This window comes from Rana temporaria, chromosome 1 (assembly GCF_905171775.1).
Source record: "Rana temporaria chromosome 1, aRanTem1.1, whole genome shotgun sequence".
NCBI classification, from domain to species: Eukaryota; Metazoa; Chordata; class Amphibia; order Anura; family Ranidae; genus Rana; species Rana temporaria.
Genome location: NC_053489.1, coordinates 204140353 through 204165566, shown reverse-complemented (window position 1 = coordinate 204165566; position 25214 = coordinate 204140353). Strand labels below are relative to the sequence as shown.

Genomic DNA, 25214 nt, shown 5'->3' with positions numbered 1-25214 from the left:
CAGAGAGAGCGGGCTGAAGTCACCAATGTCAGTCCAGGCATGGCATCATCCCGACAATGGGAATCCACCAGGTGCCTGGGATTGACACCCGTCTCAGTCTTTCAGCGAGCCACTGAGAGCCTGAGACTACCGCTCCGCCCCCTCCACAGCGCAGTGCTCCAATGAGTGTGGAGGGACAGTCTGCAGCTCTCTGCTCACGGAGCTCTGAATACCGAGCGGTCGGCAATGTTTGATCGCTCGGTTTTCAGTGCAGAGGTGCCGAGGGACAGATGCAGCATCGGATCGATGCTGCATCCACCAAGGTAAGTATAAATCTAAAAATAAACCCTTACTTCTCTTTTAACTACTTCAGCCCCGGAGGATTTGGCTGCCAATTGACTGGGCCACTTTTTGCGATTCGGCACTGCGTAGCTTTAACTGACAATTGCGCGGTCGTGTAACGTGGCTAGCAAACAACATTTATGCTCTTTTTTTCCCCACAAATAGAGCTTTCTTTTGGTGGTATTTGATCACCTCTGCGGTTTTTATTTTTTGAGCTATAAACAAAAATAGAGCGACAATTTTGGAAAAAAATGTATATTTTTTTACTTTTTGCTATAATAAATATCCCCCAAAAATATCGGAAACAGATGTTTTCCTCAGTTAAGGCCGATTTTTTTTTTTTTTTTACATATTTTTGGAAAATAAATCGCAATAAGCGTTTATTGATTGGTCTGCACAAAAGTTATAGTGTCTACAAAATAGGGGATAGTTTTATGGCATTTTTTTTTACTAGTAACGGCGGCAATCAGCGATTTTTATCGTGACTTCGACATTATGGTGGACACATCGGACACTTTTGATGCTATTTTGGGACCATTAACATTTATACAGAGATCAGTGCTATAAAAATGCACTGATTATTGTATAAATTTGACTGGCAGGGAAGGGGTTAACCACTAGAGGGCTAGGAATGGGTTAAGTGTGACACGACACTGATTGCTGCTCCAAATTAAGGATGAGCTCTGGCTTGCTCGCACACTCCATGTGCAGAGTCCGCCAGGAAGTCGGCACCGCGCTGCGCTAATTACAGGCAGGGAGACATTTCCCGATCTCTGCAGCCGAGCATCGGGATAATGTCTCCCTGCCTGTGATTAGCGCAGCGCGGTGCCGACTTCCTGGCGGGCTCTGCACATGGAGTGTGCGAACACGCCGTAGCTCATCCTTACTCCCAATTAGAAGAGCCTTGTTTACACAGGCGTCCCCCCGTTCTGCTGCTCCATTAAATGATCGCTGGACACCAGCGGACATCAAATCCACGGGTCCCGCGGGCATGGATCGTGTGCCTACGCGGCGGCAAATTTAAAGGGACGTACCTGTACGCCCATTTGCCTGTCCATGTCATTCTATCGGCTTAAAAGTGCGTGCGCTAGTCGGCAAGTGGTTAAGAAAACATACTTGAATATAATTTTTTAAACCACAGATTATTGTCACCATAGTGAAGTTCCATAAAACATTCCCAAACCCTCACACTGCCCCCCACTTAACTAAATGATGGGGTTCTTCTCTCTGTAGCGTCCTGCATTTATATAACTTAGCATGGCTGTGCTTGGCTCCACCCATATAGCTGTGTCATCCATTCAGAGATCTAAACATTTTGAAGACTACAAGTCCCATTTTCCACCGAAGTAGAGGAAATCACAGATCTCAATAATACACTGAGCCACGGCCATGTTATCGCTAAAGCGCTGCTAGTTTTTGACGCACTATAGCAGCACTTTTCGGCCGCTAGAAGGGGTTAAAATCGTCCATGTTGCGGCGCTTCTGAAGCCCTTTTCAGGCACTTTGGAAACGCTGCCTATTCATTTCAATGGGCAGGGCGTTTTGGGAGCGCTCCCAAACCGCCCCAAAGATGCTGCTTGCAGGGCTTTTCCTAATGTTCCACAAGCGCACTGCCCCAGTGTGAAAAGTCACCCTGAAATGAATAGGAGTCGGTTTTCAAGCGTTATTTAGAGGCCATTTTTAGCGTTAAAACGCCTGAAAACCGCCTCAGTTTGAAGCTAGCCTAAAACACAAGTACAGTGACATCACAATACTTGTAGTCCGTTGTTTACTTCCCCCAGCCACACTGAAGGTCCATACCTCCATACAGACCTGAGACTGAAGGTAAAACATGCATTGCACATGTGAAGCACTCATTTTAGATGCATTGCTCTGCAGGCTTCAATGTAAACATGTAAACAAATTCACTTTTTTTTATTAATGTGGGTGCATTAGAAAATAATACAACTAACTTTTTTGGTAGCGCCCCCCCCCCCCCCACCCATCTTTTAGGCTCGATTCACACCTATGCAGGTTGCTTCTGAGCGTTTTTGCAATGCTTTTTGCGGTGCTTGCTGCGTTTTTTGACGTGCGTTTTTAACAAAATTTTACCGCGATTTTACTGCGATTTCCGTTTTGCGTGTTTTTTTTTTACATTTCCTTTAACAACCAGCTATAAATAGGTTGAAAAAAAAAACGCAAATCGCGGCAAAATGCGTTTTGGATGCAGGTCCATTGAATTCTATTGCATGCAAAACGCTGCTTTTTGCTGGAAAAAAAGTCCCTGACCCTTTCCAAAAACGCAGAGGCACAAAAAAGCATTGATGTGAACATGTTCCATAGGAAACCATGTTACAAAAATTTCCTTGCATTTCTGCAAAATGCATCAAAAAAAGCATTAGTGTGAATGGAGCCTTAGACTGGCCTAAATTTATACAATTTTCTGTACAATTTTCTTTAGATTTACCTTCAACTATGTAGTGCAAGGGCCTGCCTAATTGGATACAGTTGAAAGTGTTGTTTTAGTTTTGACCTCATATTATATTGTTTTTGGTAAATCTAAGAAAATTGAACATGTATGGCCAGCCTTAGTCAAATTCCCCTTTAAGGTAGGCTTAGATATTGATAATGGGCCCTACCCAAAGCCTCATCACCTCACCATCTAACACCTGCAGACAGACTCCTCCCACAGTACCTTACTATATAAGGCCTGCAGACAGACATCTCTGAGTGTTGGTGTGTTTGTTGAGAAGTTACCATGTTCCTGCGCAGGGTTGCCTTGGCTGGTGGAGCAGCACTTTTTGCTGCAACAGTTTTGAACCACAATGGGGAAGCCTCAAGCGTAAGTGCTGTGTCATGGCCACCAGCCTTCACCAGGAGCTGGGACCACAACTGGGACCGGTGAGTTCTGTTTTCTCTGCTGACTGTAGATTAGAATTATGTTTGCTACTATTATTATAGAGTAGGGCTGTGTGACTGTGGAGACCATTTACAGACTGTTTATTTTGAAACCTTGCTATAGTGGGCAAAGTAGATATTGGGTGTTATTTACTAAAGGTGAATCCACTTTGCACTACAAGTGCAGACTGCACTTGTAATTGCACTGAAAGTGCAGTTGTAGATCTGAGGGGCACATGCAAGGAAAACACAAAAAAAAAAAAAAAAAAAAAAAAAACACTTTAGCTTGCTCATGATTGGATAATCAAATCAGCAGAGCTCCCCCCCCCCCCATTTCAGATCTACCCCTCAGATTTACAGCAACTGTGCTTTCAGTGCAATTTCAAGTGCACTTGTAGTTCAAAGTGGATTTGCCTTTCGTAAATAACCCCCATTGTCCATTAAAGTGGTCATATAGTCCCAGAATTTATTTTAAACTTTTTTTTTTTGTCACCTGTAAGGCAAAAGGCATAATGAGCTAGTATGCACTGCATACTAGCTCATTATGAAATGCTTACCTTAGAATGAGGCATTGGTAACTTACCTGGTCCATGCTGAGGTAGCTGACATGTTGCCTCAATGTGTCTTCCGGGTATTGCGGCTTCAGTATTGTGAGTGACTGGAGCCGTGATATTGTTGCATGTGCGCGGGACACTACTTTTTGGCAAGGTCCGGCGTCTGCCGGCCTTAAGCTGAGAATCCCCTCTGCGCCACTGGATATGGAGATCACTGACTTGGTCTAGGGATGATAGCTGTGAGTGTGAATAAAGAGCAAGTGTCCAGACGTCAATTGAGTTTTCAATGCTTTATTCCAAGGCCCAACATGGCCAACATCAACATGGCACACAATAGAGGAAAGTTGATGAGCGTAGAGAAACTTTAGTATTGAACCTTGGATATGAAAGAGAGCAAGCCTGCTCTCAGCAATAATGTAACCCAATTCGTCGCCACCACAATCAGGGTGGGTAAAGTGCCCCCGGACAGGTGTCTATCACAGGCCTGGCAGCCGGAGCGCCACTTAAGGATTCACTGGGAGGAACCGGCCTCTGCCACAGGCTTGACAATTTGAGATTTGTGAAATTAGATTGAGCAAATCCTCCCAGTCAGTTCAGATAATATCACCCACTGACAGCTTGACATACCTGTCATGCAGTGTGGTGACCGGATTCCCGATGGTTTGTCTAGGCCACCTGGACAACCTCTGGTTCTAGGTTCTCCCGAGCCAATTCCCCATCGCACAGCTCCCGGCTTAGGATCCTCTCAGCATAGGGTTTGGGACCCAGCCAGTCGCTGGGGCCCCTTGCTAGGTTGGAATGAGGCTCCGCATGGTGCATAACCTCAGTAGAGCAGGCCACGGTGGCGGGGCCCATGAATGCTCGTACCCTGAAGGTGGGTACCGCACCTGGAACTCGGGCCCCGCACAGAACAGGGCGGCCCAAAGTCGGTTGCCCAGATATATCCCCTCCCAGCATGCCCAACGAGGGAAGAACTCCTCTGATTGGCTGCTGGGAGAAGGTGGGTCTATCAGAACCCCTCTGGCGCCAGCTACCGCCCCGGGGTGATAACGCACCCCAGGAGCGCAGACTGACCTACAGGACAAATTCTGAAATTGGCAACAGCCTAAATTTCCATAAACTATGAATGGGAGTAAACTAATCCTCCCATTCCCCACTAACTGTAGCGTAGCGCCCGTACTGAAAAGTAAGGGGGCGCTACATATGCAAGTAAGGCTGGCCATACATCATACAATGTTCTTATATACTTTTTTCCTAAACCCTTTCCCTTTCCATTTGTATGCAGGCAGGCCCTTGCACTACGTGGTTGAAGGTAAATCTAAAGGAAATTGAATAAGAACATTGTATAATGTATGGCCAGCTTAATAAAACATTGATGCTTTCTTTCCAATAAAATACTTTTCGTGTGTCAACTCCAGTCCTCAGGACCCACTAACAGGCCAGGTTTGCATGATAACTGAAATGCATCACAGAGATATTTGCTGCTCGGTGATTGCATCTCCCCAGGGCAATACATAAAATCTGGCTTGTTAGTGGGTCCTGAGGACAGGAGTTGAGAACCACTGAAATGGACTTGTAACAACCCCTTTAACACTAACAGGGGCTCTTACAATGGTCAGCTTTTATTTATGTAAAAACCTTTGTCCCAAAAAGGTCGAATTTGTCACCTGATGGCGATCTTGCTACACCCTGCATTCGTCCATGCTAGGCCTGCAGTCAAAAGGTGCTAGTGGACATCTTTTTTACACCCACCAGTCTTGCATTTCAGACTTATCTTTAACAGTAAACTGAGCTTGTATAGTGCAAAACAGTTTTTCCAAGTCTTTGACACTATTTTCATGTTGCAGTATTGCTGCTCCTTTTAAAATTCAACATCAAAGTCAGGGACTTGTAAATACTGTTTTGCACTACATAAGCAGAGTTTACTGTTCATGTCTGAACTGCATGAATTGGGTGTAAAAATGTCTAGCCCCTTCTGAGTGCGGGGTGTCAGCAATGACAGTGTAGTTTTCTAGAATGGCTGATTACATGTCACAGGAAGTGATGTGGTTTCATATTCTGCTGGGTTTGACATTTTGTCAAATTTGGATCCATCGATGGCCAGCCCCCCAACATTCTGCAGCTACAAGTACTATAGTTGCTGACTCTTTTAAAATGGAGATGCTTACCAGGGATCCAGCGATGTCTTTACCCAAACTGATTCTTCAGTCAGCTTTTGGGTGCAGTCGCTAGCATGGCAAGTAAGGGAGTAAAGCCTTTCAGCTTCACAGCGGTCTGTGTGACCTGGAAGTGGGTACCTGGTTGTGCAAGTAGAGTTCCCACTTTTGGGTGGCGCTCTATGTGGCCCATTTTCACACAACTTTCACCAGCGAACATTAAAGGTGTCCATTAAAGATTGGTTCATCCTCTATGCAGTCATTGTATGCAATGGCATCCCCTTTAATTGGCTTATAAAACAATGCTTCTGTTCTAACATGTACACTATATAACCAAAAATATAGGGACACCTGCACTAAAACCTTTTTGCAGACCCAATTGATACTATTTTATTCAAAATGGCATTTTAGTCAAGAATATGACTAAATGTGATGAGAGACTCTTTCTGTTCGCTGGGCTTATCTTGAATATTCCTGCCCACATCCCTTAGGCAGCAGAACAGTGTCTGTCGGGGAGAGTGGGCGGGACAGACACAGGAGGAGTAGAAGCAGCTCCTCTAACTGGTCCTGCGGGCAGCAAGGGGAGAAATCGCCCTGCTCATCTCTCTATCTGGCGCTGTGTTGGTGGCGGGGGATCTCTGCTATCAGGTAAACTGGCCATCCCCTCTCGGCCTGCAACCCCTTGGTACACCCCTGGGGAGTTGTAACATGCGGCCCACCGAGGGCTGTTCGCGGGCCACAACTGGCCCACTGGGCATATGCCCTATGGCCAGTCCGGGCCTGCCTGCTGTACATGTGCGAAGCTCTGCTCCTCTCTCCTACTGGGCTGGAGGGAGCCTGAGCAGTGATGCAAATATGCGTGGCCGAGGCTCCCGGAAGCGGGGACAGGATACCTGTGAGCCAAATGTGCCCCAGAAAGGGGCGGGCGGCTGTAGCTGCTCTTTTGCTCTGAATAAACTGACACTAACTGTTTTTTTTTTTTTCTTTGTAGACGTGAACCAATGTCTCTGATCAATCTAAATGACCTGAAAGGAAATAGGGTTGACTTGCAAAACCAACTAAAAAAATATAAAGCAAAGGCCAGGCGTCATATTTTCCTTGTTCGCCATGGACAGTACAATGTGAATGGTGAAACGGACTCTGAAAAAGTCCTAACGCAACTTGGTAGGTGTTCTGCTCCACTTGCATGCAATTTGTATGTCTTGATCTGCATCAGGTTATTCTGTAGCATGCTGAAATCTAGTCAGTGTCTGGCCATTACAACTTGTTTCCTATGATTTTTGATTTCTCCCTTTTGTCCACCTCTCAAGAATCTGTGCCTCCATTACTCAGTTACCAGCCTTTCTCAAAATGAGACTGTGCAACAAGTGGCTAAATGTATGTAGCGCTAACCCCCGAAGGAGCCGCTGATTGTTTTGGGATCGGCGTATTAAGTTACCCGGCAATGTGTCTAGGGGTGATAGCAGTGAGCCAAAACAGTGAGCGAATGTCCAGACAGTGAATAAAGGGTTTTCCAATGCTTTTATTTCCAGGCCAACATCAACAATAAGCGGGAAGAACAGGTTGATGGAGGAAAAGAACCTTGCAGTATTAGGCCTGGATATTAGTTGAGCAGCCAATAGAGTACTAAATTGCAACTCGTCGCCACTCTTAGCTGGAGTGGGTAAAGTGCCCCCGGACAGACCCCTCTCACAGGCCTGGCAGCCGAAGCGCCACTTGGGATTTTCTGGGAGGAACAGGTCTCTCACAGACCTGGCTCTAGGGCCTCTGCCACAGACCAATTACTTTAGAAGAACTAGATGGATGAACAGAGCAAATCCTCCCAGTGGAATGTTAGCATAGGTCACCGGGTGAAGGCAAAGCGTACCTGTCAGCATTCCGGTCACCAGATCCCCGAATCAGACGGCACTCTGCCTGGAATCCTTTCAATAGAACCGGGAACCCAGTAGATTTCTGGAGTCCCATTTTTACCTCCGGATGAGGGTTTGTGTAGTCTGCAATTTTGGCCTGGAGGGCGCGCCGGCGGGGTTCCATGGATGCGCGCACCCTGAAGATTTTAGAACACATGACACCTGTCACACATATACCCTTCCCCAGCATGCCTTCCGAGGGGAAAAACTCCTCTAATTGGCTGCTGAGTAAAAAACTCACTCTGCCAGAACCCCACTGGTGCCAACTGCTGGCCAGGGATGGTAATGCATCCCTGGAGCACAGATTGACCCAGTGGACCTTTCTGGAATGACAGAAGTCACAATTTTAATAAAATTGTGAATGGGAGCAAAATAACTCTCCCATACTAAAAGTAAGGGGGTGCTACATGTACTAAACCCAAATGCGGTTAAGACTTCCTTGAAACTTTAGTCTGAAACACTGATGAAATGTTTTTTTTTTTTTTTTTTTTTGTTTGCAAACTCACTCCAAGCCTTTGAGTTCTGGGAGGATGTGTGCTTGGATGTACACAGCGCACCCCTGCACATGCACTCTGTACATGGCTCACTCCTTTACTGCAGGTAGCATGACTAGTCGGTCATTTATTTCAGGCAGCCTGTCTTCACGGATACTGCTTACATTAAAAACAGACTTGACAAAATTAAAGGTCTACTTGTCCTTTAGTTCGTGCCCCCATGTAAAATGCTGAATTCGCATAACAAAATTGCACATTGGAGAATTGGGAAATTCTTGCATTACTCTGGCTTTTCCCTGTTGAAGGTTATGGGCCTTCCAGTGAGATCTTGGGAAATCTAGGGATCTCATTTTTGAGCAAGGCAGTCCACATGAAAAGGTCTTCAGATCTGGGATTTCTCTTGTACTGTGTTACATGAACTTTCTGTAAACAAGATTTACCCCCCACCCAGGGCCGTCTTTAATATGGCTTGGGCCCTGGGCAAACATTTTTTTTGGGCCCCCCTCCAGCTTATTTTGGGCCTGGCTGGTTCACATGTATGTTTTGGCGGCCCTCATTTGTATAGGCACAGCAGCCCATTGATTTGAATGGGCTGCCATGCCTTTGTTTCCTGCAGAAAAAAGGTGCATTCAGCATTTTAAAAATACAGTTGCCTTGAAATCCATTCTGCTTTTGCACCATGCTACTTACCTGCAGTTCTTGCACACACAAACGCACTGTGTTTTTAAAAGCGTGACCTAAACGTCTAAAAATGCAGCAAGATTGACAGTGCGGGAACTGCAGATAAGTCACAGCAGACAGCAGAATTGACAGACAGTGCTGTATTTCAGTGCTTGATGGGCATAGGCGTGCCGTGTGCGCAGCCTATTACATGAGCCATGCGCTTTTCTTTGCAGGAAACGCAGGCATGGCGGCCCATTCAAATGAATGGGCTGCTGTGCCTGCGCAAATGTGGGTCGCCAAAACACATACATGTGAACCAGCCAGGCCCAAAATAAGCCCATCAAGCAGTTAAATACAGACAGTAATGCCATGTGCTCTGAGGCCTTACTCAGCCTGGACTGCAGGTCTGGTCTGTGATTTAAAGAGTTCCTCTATTTTACACATGGCATGGCATGGGGTCCCATGGTGCTAAAGCAGAATGGACAGACGGTGCTGTGACCCCATGCCATGCCATGTGTAAAATAGAGGAACTTTTGAAAACACTGACCAGACCTGCAGTGAATCATCAAATATTATAAAGACTTTGGGCACACTCTACAGAAAACTTCTATTTACAATATAGATTAGCAAACAGTGACATACCTTGAGGAGCAGGACATGAAGAAGTCAGCCTCGGGAAGAGCAAACTGGGGATGTTATAAAATCACATTCTAATTCACTTTTATATACAAGCAGCACCCAGTTGCAGGAAGGGAGAAGTGCACGTCTAAAGGGAAGCCAGGGGTGCTGTACATTTTAAAACACTGGGAAGGGAAGCAGCACTGTCACTGGCTGCGTGCCGCTGATGATTTTCAGCCTGATTTGTGGGGAGCACAGGGGCTTAACGGGCGGCAGGGCCGCCATCAGGAATTATGGGGCCACTTACACAGCTTCAGGCATGGGCCCCCTGGAGCAGAGAACCGGGATGGGGGGTGCTGCCGCCTGAAATTGAGAAGCAGGGGGGGGGGGCTGCCGCAAATTTAGAAGCGGTGGGCCCTTTACAAAAAAAGAAATATAGAAAGAAATAAAGAAAAATATATATATAAAAAGGGGTGTAGCCATCCGGGGGCCCTGGGGACCTCTGGGCCCTTTAATAAAAAGAAAAAAAGAAATAAAAAATATATATAAAACATATATTTAAAAAAGGGGGCTGCCATCTGGGGACCTCTGGGCCCTTTAATAATTTTTTTTTAATAAAAATAAATTACAAAAAAAAGGGGGTTGCCATCCGGGACCTCTGGGCCCTTTAATAAAAAATAAAAAAATATATATAAAAAATAAACATTTATAAAAAAAGGGGGGGTTGCCATCCAGGGCCCTGGGGACCTATGGGCCCTTTAATAAAAAAATAAAAAAAAATATATAAACACAAATAAAAAAAATAAACATTTATAAAAAAAATAAAGGGTGTTTGCCACATGGGGCCCTGGGGACCTCTGAGCCCTTTAATAAAATATATATATATATATATATATATATATATATATATATATATATATATATATATATATATATATATATATATATATATATATATATATATATATATATATATATATATATATATATATATATATATATATATATATATATATATATATATATAAAAAAAATAATAATAATATATAATAATAATAATATCCCTGGGGACCTCTGGGTCCTTTAATAATAATAATAATAATAACATTTATATTATTTATATATATATATATATATATATATTAAAAAAGGGGGGTTGTCATCCGGGGCCCTGGGGAACTACGGGCCCCTGGGGACCCCCAGACCTCTAAAAAAAATTGTCCCTTTAATAAAAAATAAAATAAAAATATATTAAAAAAAAATATTTTTTTTTATTTAAAAATAAATAAAAAATAGGGGGTTGCCATCTGGGGGCCTCCGGGCCCCTGGGGACCCCTAAAAAAAATTGTCCCTTTAATAAAAAATAAAAATATATTAAAAAAATATTTTTTTTTTATTTAAAAATAAATTTTTTTTTTTTTTTTTTTAAAGGGGGTTGCTTTGGGCCCCCAACAGTGACAGGGCCCAGGGCACCTGCCCCATTTGCCCTGCGGTAAAGACGGCCCTGCCCCCACCCCCATCAATTTTTGTTTAATTTTCATACCTTAACAGAATTTTCTTCATACTCCTAGGTCGTGAGCAGGCTAATTTAACTGGTCAGCGCCTTGCTAATTTGGGTTTCACGTACAATGGGCTGACCTACTCTACAATGCAAAGGGCCAAAGAGACATCAGAAATAATTGGCCAGCATCTGGATGGTACGTATGAAGTGAATGACTGGATTGGCATTGGTTCAAAAAGCTGAGCCTCAGAGTAAACGATTCTATCTCCACTTTCAGTATAGGCTTTGAGTCATCTATGGCTTTAATTCCCACTACACCTTAGCCAGTGCCTTTCTCCTGATGGCTGTCTGCAACTAAAATGACCCTAATGTAGATGAGTAGTAAGTTAACTGGTAAACAGTATTTCTCTTATCGTCCATGGACGGACACAGCTCCTTAAATCTTGACAAGTGGGTTATGTTCCCTGTTTACAGGAGAGGACTAGGCAGAAACATGTTAAATAGTTAAATACATGTTACATTAACAGAGTTGAACAGCCCCGCCCAGGGGGCGGTCCCTCCAGACATAACCCTCCTCACTGCAGCTTGCAGCCTCAGTTTCGTTCTGCCTAGCAAAGGAGAAGGACGTATGGCTCCCTTTGGGCCCAGCGCCCTGAGGAGAAATTTTATTTTATTTTACTTTACTTTTTCTTGAAGAATCTTCTTTCAACTGTTGGCTGAGAGACAGGCTGGATATTATAGATCCTTGTAGTCTACTCAGTCCGACCAGCAAGCGTGGGCACACCTTTGCAAAGAGGCTTGGTCTGCCACGCCATACCTCATGACTCCTGAGGTGGCCGGTGAGCTTTGCTCCGAGGTCCACATATGACTGAGCTGTGGTGTTGCCTCAATCACAGTGGACCGGGCCGACAGCTACCTCCATTGCGGTTGTAGGTCTGTCAGGAATGCGTCAGCGAGTCCTCGCTCGGACGGGTAAGTACAGTCCCTCCTGCTTCGGTGGGTTGGTACAGCTGGGCATTCCTGGGGTTCGGGGGTCCCTTCCCCTTACTTCCCTGCTCCTTTCCCTTGCTGCATTGCTAACATTGCCGCTGTCAGGGGGGAGGGGGCCTTCCTGAGGGGACTGTGTTATCTGGCTTGTATTGGGCTTTCCTGTGAGGTAAAAAGCCCTGTGATGAGCACAGATGTTTATGATTATACTTCAGCAGACGCTGACTGATTGGTGACACCTGTAATGGTTTTGCTTTTTATGCTGTATCTGTGTCTTATCCTTAAATAAAACAGCCCTATGAGGCTTTTCCTGTTTAAACACAGGTCCCTGCAAAAGTTACCTCACGGTTCTTTTCCTCACAGGCAGCGCTGGGCAGTCTCCTCCTGAGGGAGTCCCCTGGTTACCCCTGGTCAGCGCAGCAAGTGGGTGGGAGGCCCTGAATAGGGCTCTAGGAGCTTTTGTCTATTTGTATGGACAGGTGTGCATATTATAATACACACTATATGTAAATATTGGAGTCAGTATCTGGGTCCTTCCCCACATGCTGGTGGTGGCAGCAGGTGTTAGCACCTGTGATTCCCACAGAGTTTTTATTGTTAGTCCTGGACACAGTTTGTGCCAGGGTGGGGGTGGACTGCGGGCGGGCGGTAAAAGAGTGCCCCCTTCCCCCGTTATCCCCTGGGGAATGCTCTGTTATGGAGCCATGGACTAGGTACCTAGTTAAAAAAAAAAAAAAAAAGGCAGAATAAGGCATTTATGGGTGCGCTTTTTACTGCTGCAAGGGACTCTCCTAAGCTGCATAGTGCAGCTGGGTTTCCGCCGAGGGCTCGGTCTTTTTTGGATCACACAAATCAGACCGCTGTGTAGGTTTTTTCCTTCTGTGCCCTTCTTTGATAATTTCTGAGATGCGGAATGAGAAAAGCCACTGAGGGCTTTTGTAGTCCCTCACCGCCGGGCGGGAACCCCTACTTGTATGGATCTGACTGATAGAAGATCCGAAGTACTGACCCGTTCCATGTTTACCATGCTGGGGTCTGGCTTGCGGCCTATTGTGGCCACTACACTGGGGTCTCAGTGGTCGCTGGCGCTATTTTTTGGGAGATTTTTCAATTACATTGAAAACTCCCATTGGCGCCCATTTTGTCGTAGCCACGCTATGGCGCAGCTTACATTGTGCTGGCCTTTTTCCTGTGGCCGCGTTCTGAACGCTCGGTGGCCATCTTGGAGTAGTCCTGACCCCTAGTGCTGTATACAACTCAGAGTGAGCATTTTGCACCAGACAGTGGAGGAGCACCGACTCTCTCCTGAGGTTATTAGCCTAGCGGACCAGCTGGTCCAGGGCCTCATATAGGTCTGTGATGCTTCATTGAATGCTGCGCCCTTGTTATCCAGGGCGTCTGTTTCAGAATGGTTTTATGCACACGGTGGTGTAGTGCTTAACTCCATTACTTGGCAGCAAAAGAGTCATTGGTTCGAATCTGCACACTGACGCCAATCTGCACACTGACGCCAATCTGCCTGGAGCTTGCATTGTCGCTCCCTGTGTCTGTGTGGGTTTCCTCCGGGTACTCCGGTTTCCTCCAAAGACATGTGTGCATACACCTACATAATATACATACACACTATGTGTGTGTATTATTTAGGGGCAACCCTCCCAGGCCGTCAAAGGCCCAGCTGGGGGACTAATCTGTCCCTGGGTGCATAAGCCGATCACGCCGGCACCCAAATCCTGCCAATGTATATAGCCTTCCCTCCCTGTCTCTAGGTGGGAGGGGCGGCTTGCAGGTTCACAATTCAGTGAAACCTCCCTGCTCTCCGACTAGTGGGTCTGCGAGGTGGTCTCTTCGGAGTACTAGATAGGGTTTCCTCCTATCCACAGAACAAAGTTCTGTCCTTGTGTCTTCCCCTCCCGGCACGTCGGTCTGCCTTGGGCAGTGTGGGATTTGCTAAGCTGCAAGGTAATTTTACCTTTCCTGCAGGACGAGAGTTTTGGGGTTTTCTATGGGCCTCAGGCCCTAAATACCTTTGTGAACGTCGGGTAGTTCCGCATGGAATCCATTTGTTCGGTGGTAGCTCCGCTTCATCTGGGGGATGTCCTGACGTCCTCGGACATCAGGGACGCATACATGCATGTCCCGTTTTGCACATGTCACAGTGTTTTTTTCTGTGCTTCGTGATGAGAGAAGGGTCTCTGTCAGCCTGTGGCCCTCCCTTTTGATCTGGCGTCAGCACCATGGGTTTTCAGCTAGGAGCTCGCACTTATTTGAATTTTGTTGGGACAGCGAGGCTTTGCCTCATTGGCTACTTTGACGACTTTCTTCTGAGAGCAGCTTCTGTCTCCGACCTAGTGGATGGGTTATTCCCATTCAGACCCTCCGAAGATTCGGGTGGATGTTAAACGTTTAGGCCAGAAAGTGTAGCTCAGTGGCAGCAAGCCTGCCCTACATGTGTGCGACCCAGGGTTCAAATTATGGGCATGCTAGGTTCCGACTCAGCGTTGGAGTATCTAGTGTTGATCCAGACTCCTCAGTGGCAAAGGTCCTTCTTCCCCTGGAGAAATTGCAGACTCTTCAGTCTGCGGAGAAGGTATTGGCATCACGCAATCGGTCTTCTCTCCGGGCGCCTGCTGGTTCAGGGTCTGTGGGTAGCCTCCTTCAAGGTGGTACTGTATGCCCAGTTCCACACCCTGGTTTTCCAGTGGAACTACTGTCCAGGTGGTAAAAATCTCTTGTCTCTGAAATCATTAGATTCCTGTGCGCCACCTAGTCAGAGTCTCTCTGAGTTGGTGACAGAGATTCCCGACTCTTCGGTCCGGGAAGTTGTCCCTTCCTCCAGTGGTCGGTGTTTACGACGAATGCCAGCTCACGGGTTGTGAACCTGGAGGTTCACAAAACTGGGGGGTCCAGTCGGCCCTGAGTCGCTGGACTTGCGTGGACCTATGACCACACCTCCTTGAATGTGTCTGGTCTCGGTAGCTACCCAGGGTCGGGCCTGGCTAGTGCCTGGTGGAAGACCGCCTGGGAATACCAGGTGCTGTCTACTGTTCATTGTCCTACTATTTTAGGCGATCAGGCTATGCTTCTCCTTGTGGTCGACCAATCTGGTTTCAGCCGGACAACGCCACGGCCGTGGCTTCAGTCTACCATCAGGTATGCCGGCAGGCAGACTACTGGAGTCGCCAGATGCTGGACCAGGGCGACTGGTCTTTGTGCTTGGGGTGTTTCGGCTCCCTTGCAGGAGGTGAGCCTCACATGGCATGGATCTCCTGGCAGCTTGTCTCCGCCGCAAGGGTGTCAGTTAGTGGCCAGGTCTAGTGATCTTGTACAGACGCGTCAGTCGCGCTGGTGGCCCTGTGTTGTCTGTATCGGTGATTTTTTGCCATTCCTCCATGGTAGTTGCTTCCTCGGCCGCTCCACAGAGTGGATGCTGAGGAGATCCCGATGATTCTAATCGCTCCAGATTAATCTCGGCGTCCTTGGTACGCTGATATCGGGCGCCTGGTAGCGGAGGCACCCTGGCGATTGCCAGGGCAGGAGGTTCCTGTCTCAAGGTCCCATACTTCCTCCTGTTGTACAGTCACTGACTTGCTTAACATGGTTATTGGAAGCCAGACTTTAGGTGACCAGGGTCTGTCTGACTCGGTCATCTCAACAGGGCACCGTAGTCTTCTTCCGGAGGATCTACCGTCGCACCTCTCTTGGTGCGAAGGGATGGAGTGACGTCCACGGGCGTACTTTCAATGTCCAGGGTCCTGCTGTTTTTAAAGCTTGGATTGGATCTAAAAATTGCTTAAAGCACCGTTTGGGGGCAGATTTCAGCCTTGGCTGTGTTCTTTTAGTGGCCTTTTTGCGGCCCGTTCCCTGGTGGGTCCCTTTTTTTGTGTGCAAGGGGTTTGTCATATACTTTCCCCTCTTGGCCCATCTCTTCCCCCATGAGTTTTGACTCTGGTGCTCTCGGTTCTTCAGGAACCTTCCTTTTGGAAACATCAGAGAGATTTTCTCTTGACACTATCTCAGAAGGTGGCCCCTTTAGTGGCCTTTACCTCTGTTAGAGGGGTTTCTGAGTTGGCGGTCTTGTCTTGCAAGCCGCCATGCTTGATCCCCCATAAGGATTAGGTGATGGTGCGCCCGCGACCTTCCCTTCTTCCGAAGGAGGTTTCGGCCTTTCATACTTTAGGCGTGGTACGCGCTTTGCGGGTATACCAGCCTACTACGGCTCCATTTCGGAGCTTCTGACTCTCTTTTGTGTCGGTGTCTGGTCCACAAAAGGGCCTGGCGGTCTCGTCGACCACCATTTCTCGGTGGATCGGGCAGGCCGTCATACAGGCCTATGCTCCTAAGGGCGGGCCCCCCTTTCCGGTCACGGCACTTTCGACCAGGGCAATTGGTGCTTCCTGGGTTTTTTTTTTTCCCGACATCATGCGTCGGTCTCACAGGTGTGCGAGGCGGCGATTTGCTCGTCCGTTCACGCTTTTTCCAGAATTTACATGGTTGCTGTGAGTGCATCTTATGATGTTTTTTTCAGCCGCTAGTTTTTGCCGGCGGCTGTTTAAAGTTGCACCTCCTCCGTTGAGGAGCTCTGCTTGTTTTGGGGTGAAGTTAAAATTGTTTTTACTGATATATTTCCCACCCCTCGTTTTTTGACACTGCTTGGGGACGTCCCACTTGTCAAGATTTAAGGAGCTGTGTCCGTCCATGGACGATAAGAGAAAATAGGATTTTTTGTACTCACCGTAAAATCCTTTTCTCTGAAGTCCATGGACGGACACAGCTCCCACCCCTCCTTTTTAGGTTTGTACTGCTTGTTACGAACTGAGGCTGCAAGCTGCAGTGAGGAGGGTTATGTCTGGAGGGACCGCCCCCTGGGCGGGGCTGTTCAACTCTGTTAATGTAACATGTATTTAACTATTTAACATGTTTCTGCCTAGTCCTCTCCTGTAAACAGGGAACATAACCCACTTGTCAAGATTTAAGGAGCTGTGTCCGTCCATGGACTTCAGAGAAAAGGATTTTACGGTGAGTACAAAAAATCCTATTTTTACTCTTAACTGTCCTTTGAAGATGTTGAGGGTTTAACTTGGATGTCAAGTTTTTTTTTTTTTTTTTTTGTTTTGTTTTTTCCAATCTCTCAGGAAAAATTGTGCCTAGGTATTGGCAAAGATGAGGCTCTCAGTAATCACAATCTTGCCTAGAAGCAAACTCCCATAGGAAGGAAATGGGTTTTTCCTCTCTACTGGGCTTTACAGTAGATGACCTATAGGACTTTAAGACTTGGTGTTTAAACTTCACTTGTACAGTATGCACTTTTATTCAGGCCTAAACTGGAAGCTGCCTGTGATTGGCAGCCCAGTCCGTTCAGCAGCAGAAGGCACTGAAAACTGCTACACATACAAGGAGACTAAGCCTGAAATACTGATCAGGCCAGAACAGTCATGACAAGGCTGGGGTGCTCTTCAACCCTACTGACCAGCCCATCAAGTCCCAATGACCTAATTTCAGTGAGATTCCCACCACTTCTAAACCTCAGGGTCACCTTCTGGCACAAGAACACTGGACCCAGGAAGAAACCTGGCATTCGTCCAACTGGTATGATGAGCTGACTTTTAGAAGTCAGAACATCTATTAAACAATGCAACAGTTGGTTACATCAATGGGTAGATGAGCATGGTCCCACTACAGTCAAGATTCTTTCCCATGTGGCTTAAATATTCCAAGTCATACCTACTACCTATGTCATGTCAATCTCTGTAATCAAGGGGTGTTTCTACTCATTGGCTTTTTATTTATTTATTTATTTTTTTTTTTTTGCCCTACACTGAAATGGCAACTCACTACTTGTCATTGCTGGTAAGGAAGCTGGGGGACAAAGCTTTTAAAACCTAGTTTTGCTTGAGGCTATAGGAGTGAGTCCTCCTCACTGTGCATTGCCAGCTTTGTTCACTCTGTAGGAAGGAAAACCGTGTGCCACAGGAAATCTACAAGACTGTGTCCCAAGCCACTAAACCTCATTCAGTCTTTGGGGGGGGGGGGGGCTCTATTGATGGGTCTGGTTTTAATGGTGCTTAGGAAAACCAGTTTGGGGGGGGGGGACCCAGGAGCAAAGTTTCACCTGGGGAAAACTGACACACAGGGGTGTAGCAAAGACTGAGAATTGTAGTACTAGCTTTATCCATGGTGTACAAATGGCTTGCAGTTTTGCTTGATGTATGCAATGTTTTTTTACCACAAACCCACTGCCCCCCCCTATAGGGGCTGCGTGAAGCCCTACAGGCTAACCCACAGGGGGTGTTAGATCAGTGGAGCGGTCAGGCATCCTCTAGTTCAGGTGAACTTCAAAAGGTAGCCTAATATACAAAAGATTAGTGCTGCCATCTCATTCTAAATGTAAACACCAGCTAAATGCATTTCCACAGTGCACTCTGCAAGTGATGGTAATTGTACATGCACCTGATTTGGGATTTGCTGGTAGTACATCCATATTGGTGAACAATCAATTGTCTTGTTCTTTCACAGGTGTGACACGTATTGGTTCTGACTTGCTAAGAGAAGGGGCTCCCATTAGACCAGATCCACCAAGCAAGCACTGGAAACCAGATGCTGTGGTGAGTCCTATGAAATCTCTTCACTGAACAGCTAGTCATTCTAGGTTTGTAAGGATATATAGCCAGCAGCTATAAAGAACTGATTTAAAGGGGTTGTAAAGGAATATTTTTTTTTTTTTTTTTTTTTTTATAACAAGCATCCTTTACCTGCAGACATTCCTCTTTTCACTTCCTCATTGTTCGTTCTTGCTCAGAAGTTGCTCGCTTTCTTCTCTGTTCTGTTCACTTCCCGCTTGTCTGATTGTAACTCGCCACCGTCAAGGGAGGCTTTACTGCGGTGGTCAGTGACGTGCAGCAGGACGCTCTCTACTTGTTAGACTTCAAGGAGGTGTGAATTACTGGGCATGCCACAATGCATACTGGGAAATGTAGTTCTTGCATGAACAAGCACCGCAAACCAGGAAGTGAATGAGAACAGAAACTAGAACGCCGGAGGTGATATAGATGAAGGAATTTAATAATGATTCTGTTATAAAACAAATACCTATTACTATTCTGTCTACCTTGACATTAATTTTAGGCAAACGTTTTTCTTTACAACTCCTTTAACCATCTTGCAACCGCACGCCGTCAAATGACGGCGGGCGGAATACTTTATTGTTCTGACAGGACGTCATATGGTCCCAAAAATGTGTCCGCTATAATGTCACAGTCCTGAAAAAAAAAAATCGCAGATCGCCGCCATTCCTAGTAAATAAACAAATCATTATGTCCCCTATTTTGTAGGCAATATAACTTTTGCGCAAACCAGTCACTATACGGTTATTGCGTTTTTGTTTTGTTTTTTTCTCACCAAAAATATGCAGAATACGTATCGGCCTAAACTGAGAACTTTTATATATATATATATATATATATATATATATATATATATATATATATATATATATATATATATATATACACATTTTTTTTTTTTTTATTGGATATTTATTATAGCAAAAAGTAAAAAATATATATATATATATATATTTATTTTTTTAATATAGCCCAAAAAATAAACTGCACAGGCGATCAAATACCTCCAAAAGAAAGCTCTATTTGTGGGGGAAAAAAGACGTAAATTTTGTTTGGGAGCCACGTCGCACGACCGCGCAATTGTCAGTTAAAGCAACGCAGTGCCGGAAGCTAAAATTTTGTCGGGTGTATGTGCACAGTAGGCAAGTGGTTAATCTTGTTTAAAACCTTAATGGTCCCAGAGGCTGACCATTAAAATGGAGTTCGGGCTTTTATTCCAAGCTAAAATGAATCAAATTAAATGGTCCCTAAAACGTATTAATGGCTCCCCAATCATTCCAGAAGTCATTGCAAACACTTGCCTTAAATCCTCCAGTTCATGTTGTGTCTGTATCCATGTGTGGGCATGTGAAGCCCAGTTCTTTTTCTTCCTGCTTTTCAGGGAAAGCTGCATGCTGGGGTTTTTTTATTTTTTTTTTTTTTACATTAAAGGCAAGCTGTTAATAGAAAGTTAATTTCTAGGGTGGAACTCCGCTTTAAGTACAGAGCTAGAAGGCTACAGATTGACAGCACACGTCCTGTAGCTTATGAAATCGTTTTAATTCTGGAACAAATTGGCACTTTCAGGAGAACAAGACAAGTTACCAACTTGTCACGTACATGGCATTTGTGCTTTGTCAGAGGTATGAACCCTCTCCATCCCACTCTGCTCAGGAGCAGTAAAGTTGTCCACTGACCCCATACTTGCCTGCAGTGACTCAATCGCCTACCATGTGAGACTTCCCACTCTAGGTAGGCTTAATATATGAAGGCTGGAATTGCCACTAGCTAGGTGTCATTTACTTAAAGTGGTGTGTGTTTTTTTTTTTTTTTTTAACTTTTATGTACAGGTAAGTCTATAAATAAGGCTTACCTGTAGGTAAACTCCTAAACCGTAAAGGTTCCCCTCGCAATGAGCCGCTGACTGCAGTGGCACATGTGCACAGGGGATTCTTGGCTTGCTGGAAAGAAGTCTCCCATGTGGGAGTGACGACATTGCGGCTCCAGCCACTCACAGCGCTAGAGCCACGATGCCCAGAAGACACGCTGAGGGGAAAATGTCATCTCTCTCGGCATGGACCGGCAGATACTGATGCCTCGTTCTAAGGTAAGGATTTCATAATGAGCTAGTATGCAGTGCATACTGGCTCACTTTGCCTTACAGGTGGCAAAAATATTCTCTTGGACTATACAACCACTTTAAGACTAGGGGAAACTTAACATTTTTTTTTTTTTTTTTTGTCCTGTCAATTACTTAGTCAAGAGCATTTCCTCCAATTGTCTTTCAGGACAGCCACCTGAGACATTTGCTCCTCCCCTCTGTAGGAAACTCAGCACCAGCCATCTTAAAACTTCCTCCTCCCCTGCTGACTCCTTGTGTTTCCTCCAGAGGGGATACACCACCTAGATCTAAGCCAGGGAGGCTCAGGCAGAAAGTCCTGAAAGGGTGCAGAGGCTCTTTGGACAGGCCAGGTAAAACATACCTGGTGAAAGATTGCCACCCCCCACATTCCCTGACAGCAGGTGGAGGTCGGGGCTCCAGTCTTCACTAACGAGTGCGGTAGATGGGAGGTGCAGTTCTGGACCTGCAGCAACTTGGTATAGCACACAGTGCAGAGACCTCGCCGGGCTCTGGGACTGCATGGAAGCCAGGTGGTGGGGTCGCATCTGGTGGAAGGGGCAGGCACTGCTGGTTGACCTGCAGCTTCCAATTCTGGCCACAGAGAGGGGCTGCAATTCTTGTGGAGAAGGCACAAGCTCCAGTGGTGGCACCAGTATGTTGGAAGGGACAAGACTGCTCCAGCTGAGATCAGCTCCAGCCACACTAAGGGGAACCTAGGGTGGAGCTCCCCCTGCCAGTAATTCTTTATTGCATGTGGGTTTTTTGTCTTCCAGAAAAAAACAGACAAACTCAGAGCCCCTCATAGCTCTAAGGTGTCCCTCCTGTAAGACTATACTTTGACTCCTGTGGAAAAACCCTCTGTAGAGAATGTATTAACAAACTGATACAGAAACATACCACTGAGCAGGGCAGTGAGTTGGCAGCATCAGTAAAGAACTTTTTTCTGTTTAAAAAATCTTTTGAAGGGTTTCAGCTTCAGACTACTCTTTCAACACAGCAGGTAACATTGCCAAAAAAATGCAAGTATTGCCATCCACTAGTGTAGGCCCTCCAGTAGTAACAGAGAAGAGGCTGAGGAGGACCCAGATGGCACAGCCTCCGGCTTCCAAGAATCAGAGGGAGAAGCTCTGGAAGAATTCCAGAAAGCCATCCCAGTACAAACTGTCACTGAAAGAGGTAGACAATCTCTGGGGGGGCAGGCAATTTATACCACCACACTAGGTTTAAAAGAGAAAACCTATCTTCATGACCAAATGGTATGAGGGCCAAGGAGAACAGGGAAAGAGAAATTTTCCAGTCCATGAGGTATTGGTAGAGGCAATCAAGAGAATGGCCGGATCCAGAAAAGAAACCTTTTAATGGTTTTAAAAAAGTTGGTGGGGGGGGGGGGGGGTCATGTCAACGCAATGGACTCCCTCTTAAAGTTGTGGGAAGCCTAAAACCAGCTATGGCAGTAACTGTAGTGGCCCAAAACATAGTTTTGGCTGACTGATACAAGCCCACATTAAGGAGGGAACTGCAAAAGGGCAGATGCTCTCTCCCCTCCCATGCTCCTAAGAGATATCGCAGATGCATCGGTGGACTTGGTACAGATGGCAGTCAGATCCTCTGCCATATCCAACTCCGCAAGAGTGGGTAAAGACATGGCAGGGGGCACTTTGCAGGATCCCATTTACAGGGGACTTGCTATTTAGACCAGGGTTAGAGAAAATTCTGGGTTGCACGGACAAATCCTTTCCATGTAAACCAGCCTTAGGACAGCCACAGCAAAGAGGTGACACAAGATCCTGCTTTAGTGCACCAAGGTGGAAAACAAAAAATACCTTGGGAACAAAAATGTTTTATTTTTTGTCCTGAACAAGCCCCCAATGACAAACCGGAGGGGAGAGACTGGGGGCCTAGTGTCCAATCCATGGATATTTAGACTCTTTAAACCCTTAGCCGGACGGTACAGGGTCCAGCCTTTCCAAAATGGGACTGGTCATTGGTGCTACAAACTGACAGAGGACCCTTTTGAACCACAGGAAAATTGCAGTTTGAAGATGCTCACACTTAAAACTTCTTGGTAGCAATAATTACTGACAGAAGGGTCTGAGATGGAGGCCTCTGAGATGGAGGCCTCTATCAATCAGGCCCCCCCCCCCTTTTTTTTTTTTTTTCTCCAGATTTTCCTGGATCGCATTGTTGAGATGGATCCAGCCTTTTTGCCTAAAGTGGACTCAATTGGAGGCCAAGATATTTATCTTGGTTTTGTACAAATTCTTCCAGGGGAAAAGGGAATTAAGTTCCATATGTTGGACATCAGGATAGGTGTCCTACATTGATTGGATGAATCAAAAGCACTTGGACAGATTCCTCTTAATTTTAGGGGCTGGGAAAGAGCACAAGGCCTCAAAATGCACCATAGCCAGGTGGTTAAGAGGCTATTGGGCAGGCTTGTATGTTGGGAGGCATGCAGATCCCAGAGGGTATCAGAAAAAAACTGCCTGTGATGTTGCCACTGATCTTGTGGAGAGGACTGGCGCAACGCCAGAACAGATTTGTAAAATGGCAACATGGTCCAGCTTTGCCACTTTTGTAAGACTCTATAGGGTGGACCATTTTGGTCATCAAAGGATCAGACCTTTGGACCCAAGGTCTTAAAAGCTGTAGTCCCACCCTAAGGTATGTGCTCGCTTATCAGGTGGCTGTCTTGATACTATGGGGGTGGGGGGGGAATGAAGTTGCTTACTAATGGTCTTTCACAACAGCACAGGTACCCACCCAAATGTATAACCTTTCCTTAAAAGAAATGTGATTAACTATGTATCATATGTTGTCTCCCCAGTGGACTGGGGGTGCTCTTTTAAAAACCGAGGAGCCAGCAGGGGAGGAGGAAATTTAAAGATAGCTGGCCCAGTGTTTCCTACAGAGGGGAGGAGCCAAGGTCTCCTATCTGTATGGCCAGCTTAGGTATGCTTGCTATAAATGTGGGAATAAAGTACAAGCTAGTTCAAATTCTAAATTTTCTGTTTTGTACATTGTTAAAATGCTTAATGTGGTTTGTTGTAAAAGCTACACTTTTTTTTTTTTTTTTTCCTTCATACATTCCCTGCATAAGGTAAGTCGCAGCATTTGTATTGGGCTCCCCAATACTAAGTTCTACTCTATCCAATGCTGTGCCTGTCTGTTCTGTAAATGCAGAGCCCACGACAAAGGCAGCAGTGGGGTCTATTGGCTCCTATCAATCGAGGTGGCAGGGTTAAGCCACTGTGCCTATAGAGCCCACAGGAAGCTGTTTCGTATAGTGGCATACAGAGGAGGAACCAAGAACCCTGGCAGGAGACCTCTGAAAATTAGCGCTGCTTTGTGCAATACCATTGTACAGAGCAGGTAAGTGTATACCTGTGTTTAAGACTGTAAAGTCACTTTAATTGTTCTAATCTGGAAATCTCTCCTCCTCCCCCTCCAGTATTTTGATGATGGACCACGTATAGAATCTGCTTTTAGAAGCTTTATTCACCGTGCGGACTATGAACAGAAGGATGAAAGCTATGAGATCATAGTCTGCCATGATAATGTTATCCGCTATATTGTATGCAGGTAAGGGAATCTGCCATTGCTCATACACTTTTTGTGACAAGGGCAAACCAATATTTTTGCATGCCACAAAAGCTTATGCTGTTTTTTTGCCTTTTGTGAGTCAAAGGGGGTGTTGGAAATGCAGTCCATAAAGGCCTATTGCTTCACCAGCCTGTAAGCTGGAGAGTATTGTGTAATTTGGCTGCACCAAAGTACACTGCCAGAACTGTGACCAAAGATTGTCTTTTAGCTGTACTGGAGGTGCAAGTTCAGGGTGGGCTAGAACACTACAGCATAACGATTGCACACACTTACGGACCACCCACCATTGTTATATGTTGCTACTTTGATAAGGAATACAGTTATGGTAGCAAATGGCTACCATAACCTAGTACAGTCTTCAAGAGGGGGTGGTCCTCTAAGATAAATGTGGTCTCTGCAGCAGATATGCTCCAAGATCCTTTATCGGCGGCAGGACAGGGGCCCACTTACCGGACCCATTGCTGGCTGGGTATGGAGAAGAGTGAGGGGGAAGATGGCCCCCACCTGTCTCCATACCACTGTGGTAGCATTGTTAAACGTCACTTCTGCCCAATGCTCTTGTTTTTTTTGTTTTTTTTTTTCCCATTTTTAGTCTTAAATATGAGATCTGGAGTCAAAAGAGCTAATATTTGGAGGACCTGTTATGCTTTTTCTATTGCAAGGGATGTTTACACTCCTTGTAATAGGAATAAAAGTGAGACTTTTAAAGTGTCAATTTTTTTTTTTTTTTAAGCGCTCGACTTGGTTGGGCACAGAAGCAAACCCATACCTAAGCAGCGCCCACTTATGAAAACTGTGTTCAAATTACA

The 25214-nt window shown here is 45.8% G+C and overlaps 1 protein-coding gene across 1 annotated transcript in view; it reads left to right on the top strand.

The window, feature by feature from the left end:
- Window positions 1–3005: 3005 nt before the first annotated feature.
- LOC120935757 (serine/threonine-protein phosphatase PGAM5, mitochondrial-like) overlaps window positions 3006–25214 on the top strand; it is a 31436-nt gene continuing 9227 nt past the window's right edge. Inside the window, exons 1-5 of the mRNA XM_040347817.1 lie at window positions 3006–3201; window positions 6900–7072; window positions 11165–11290; window positions 18595–18683; window positions 24254–24384. Coding sequence (XP_040203751.1) covers window positions 3059–3201; window positions 6900–7072; window positions 11165–11290; window positions 18595–18683; window positions 24254–24384 — 662 coding nt within the window. The 5' untranslated portion in view covers window positions 3006–3058. The remainder of the gene's footprint in view (window positions 3202–6899; window positions 7073–11164; window positions 11291–18594; window positions 18684–24253; window positions 24385–25214) is intronic.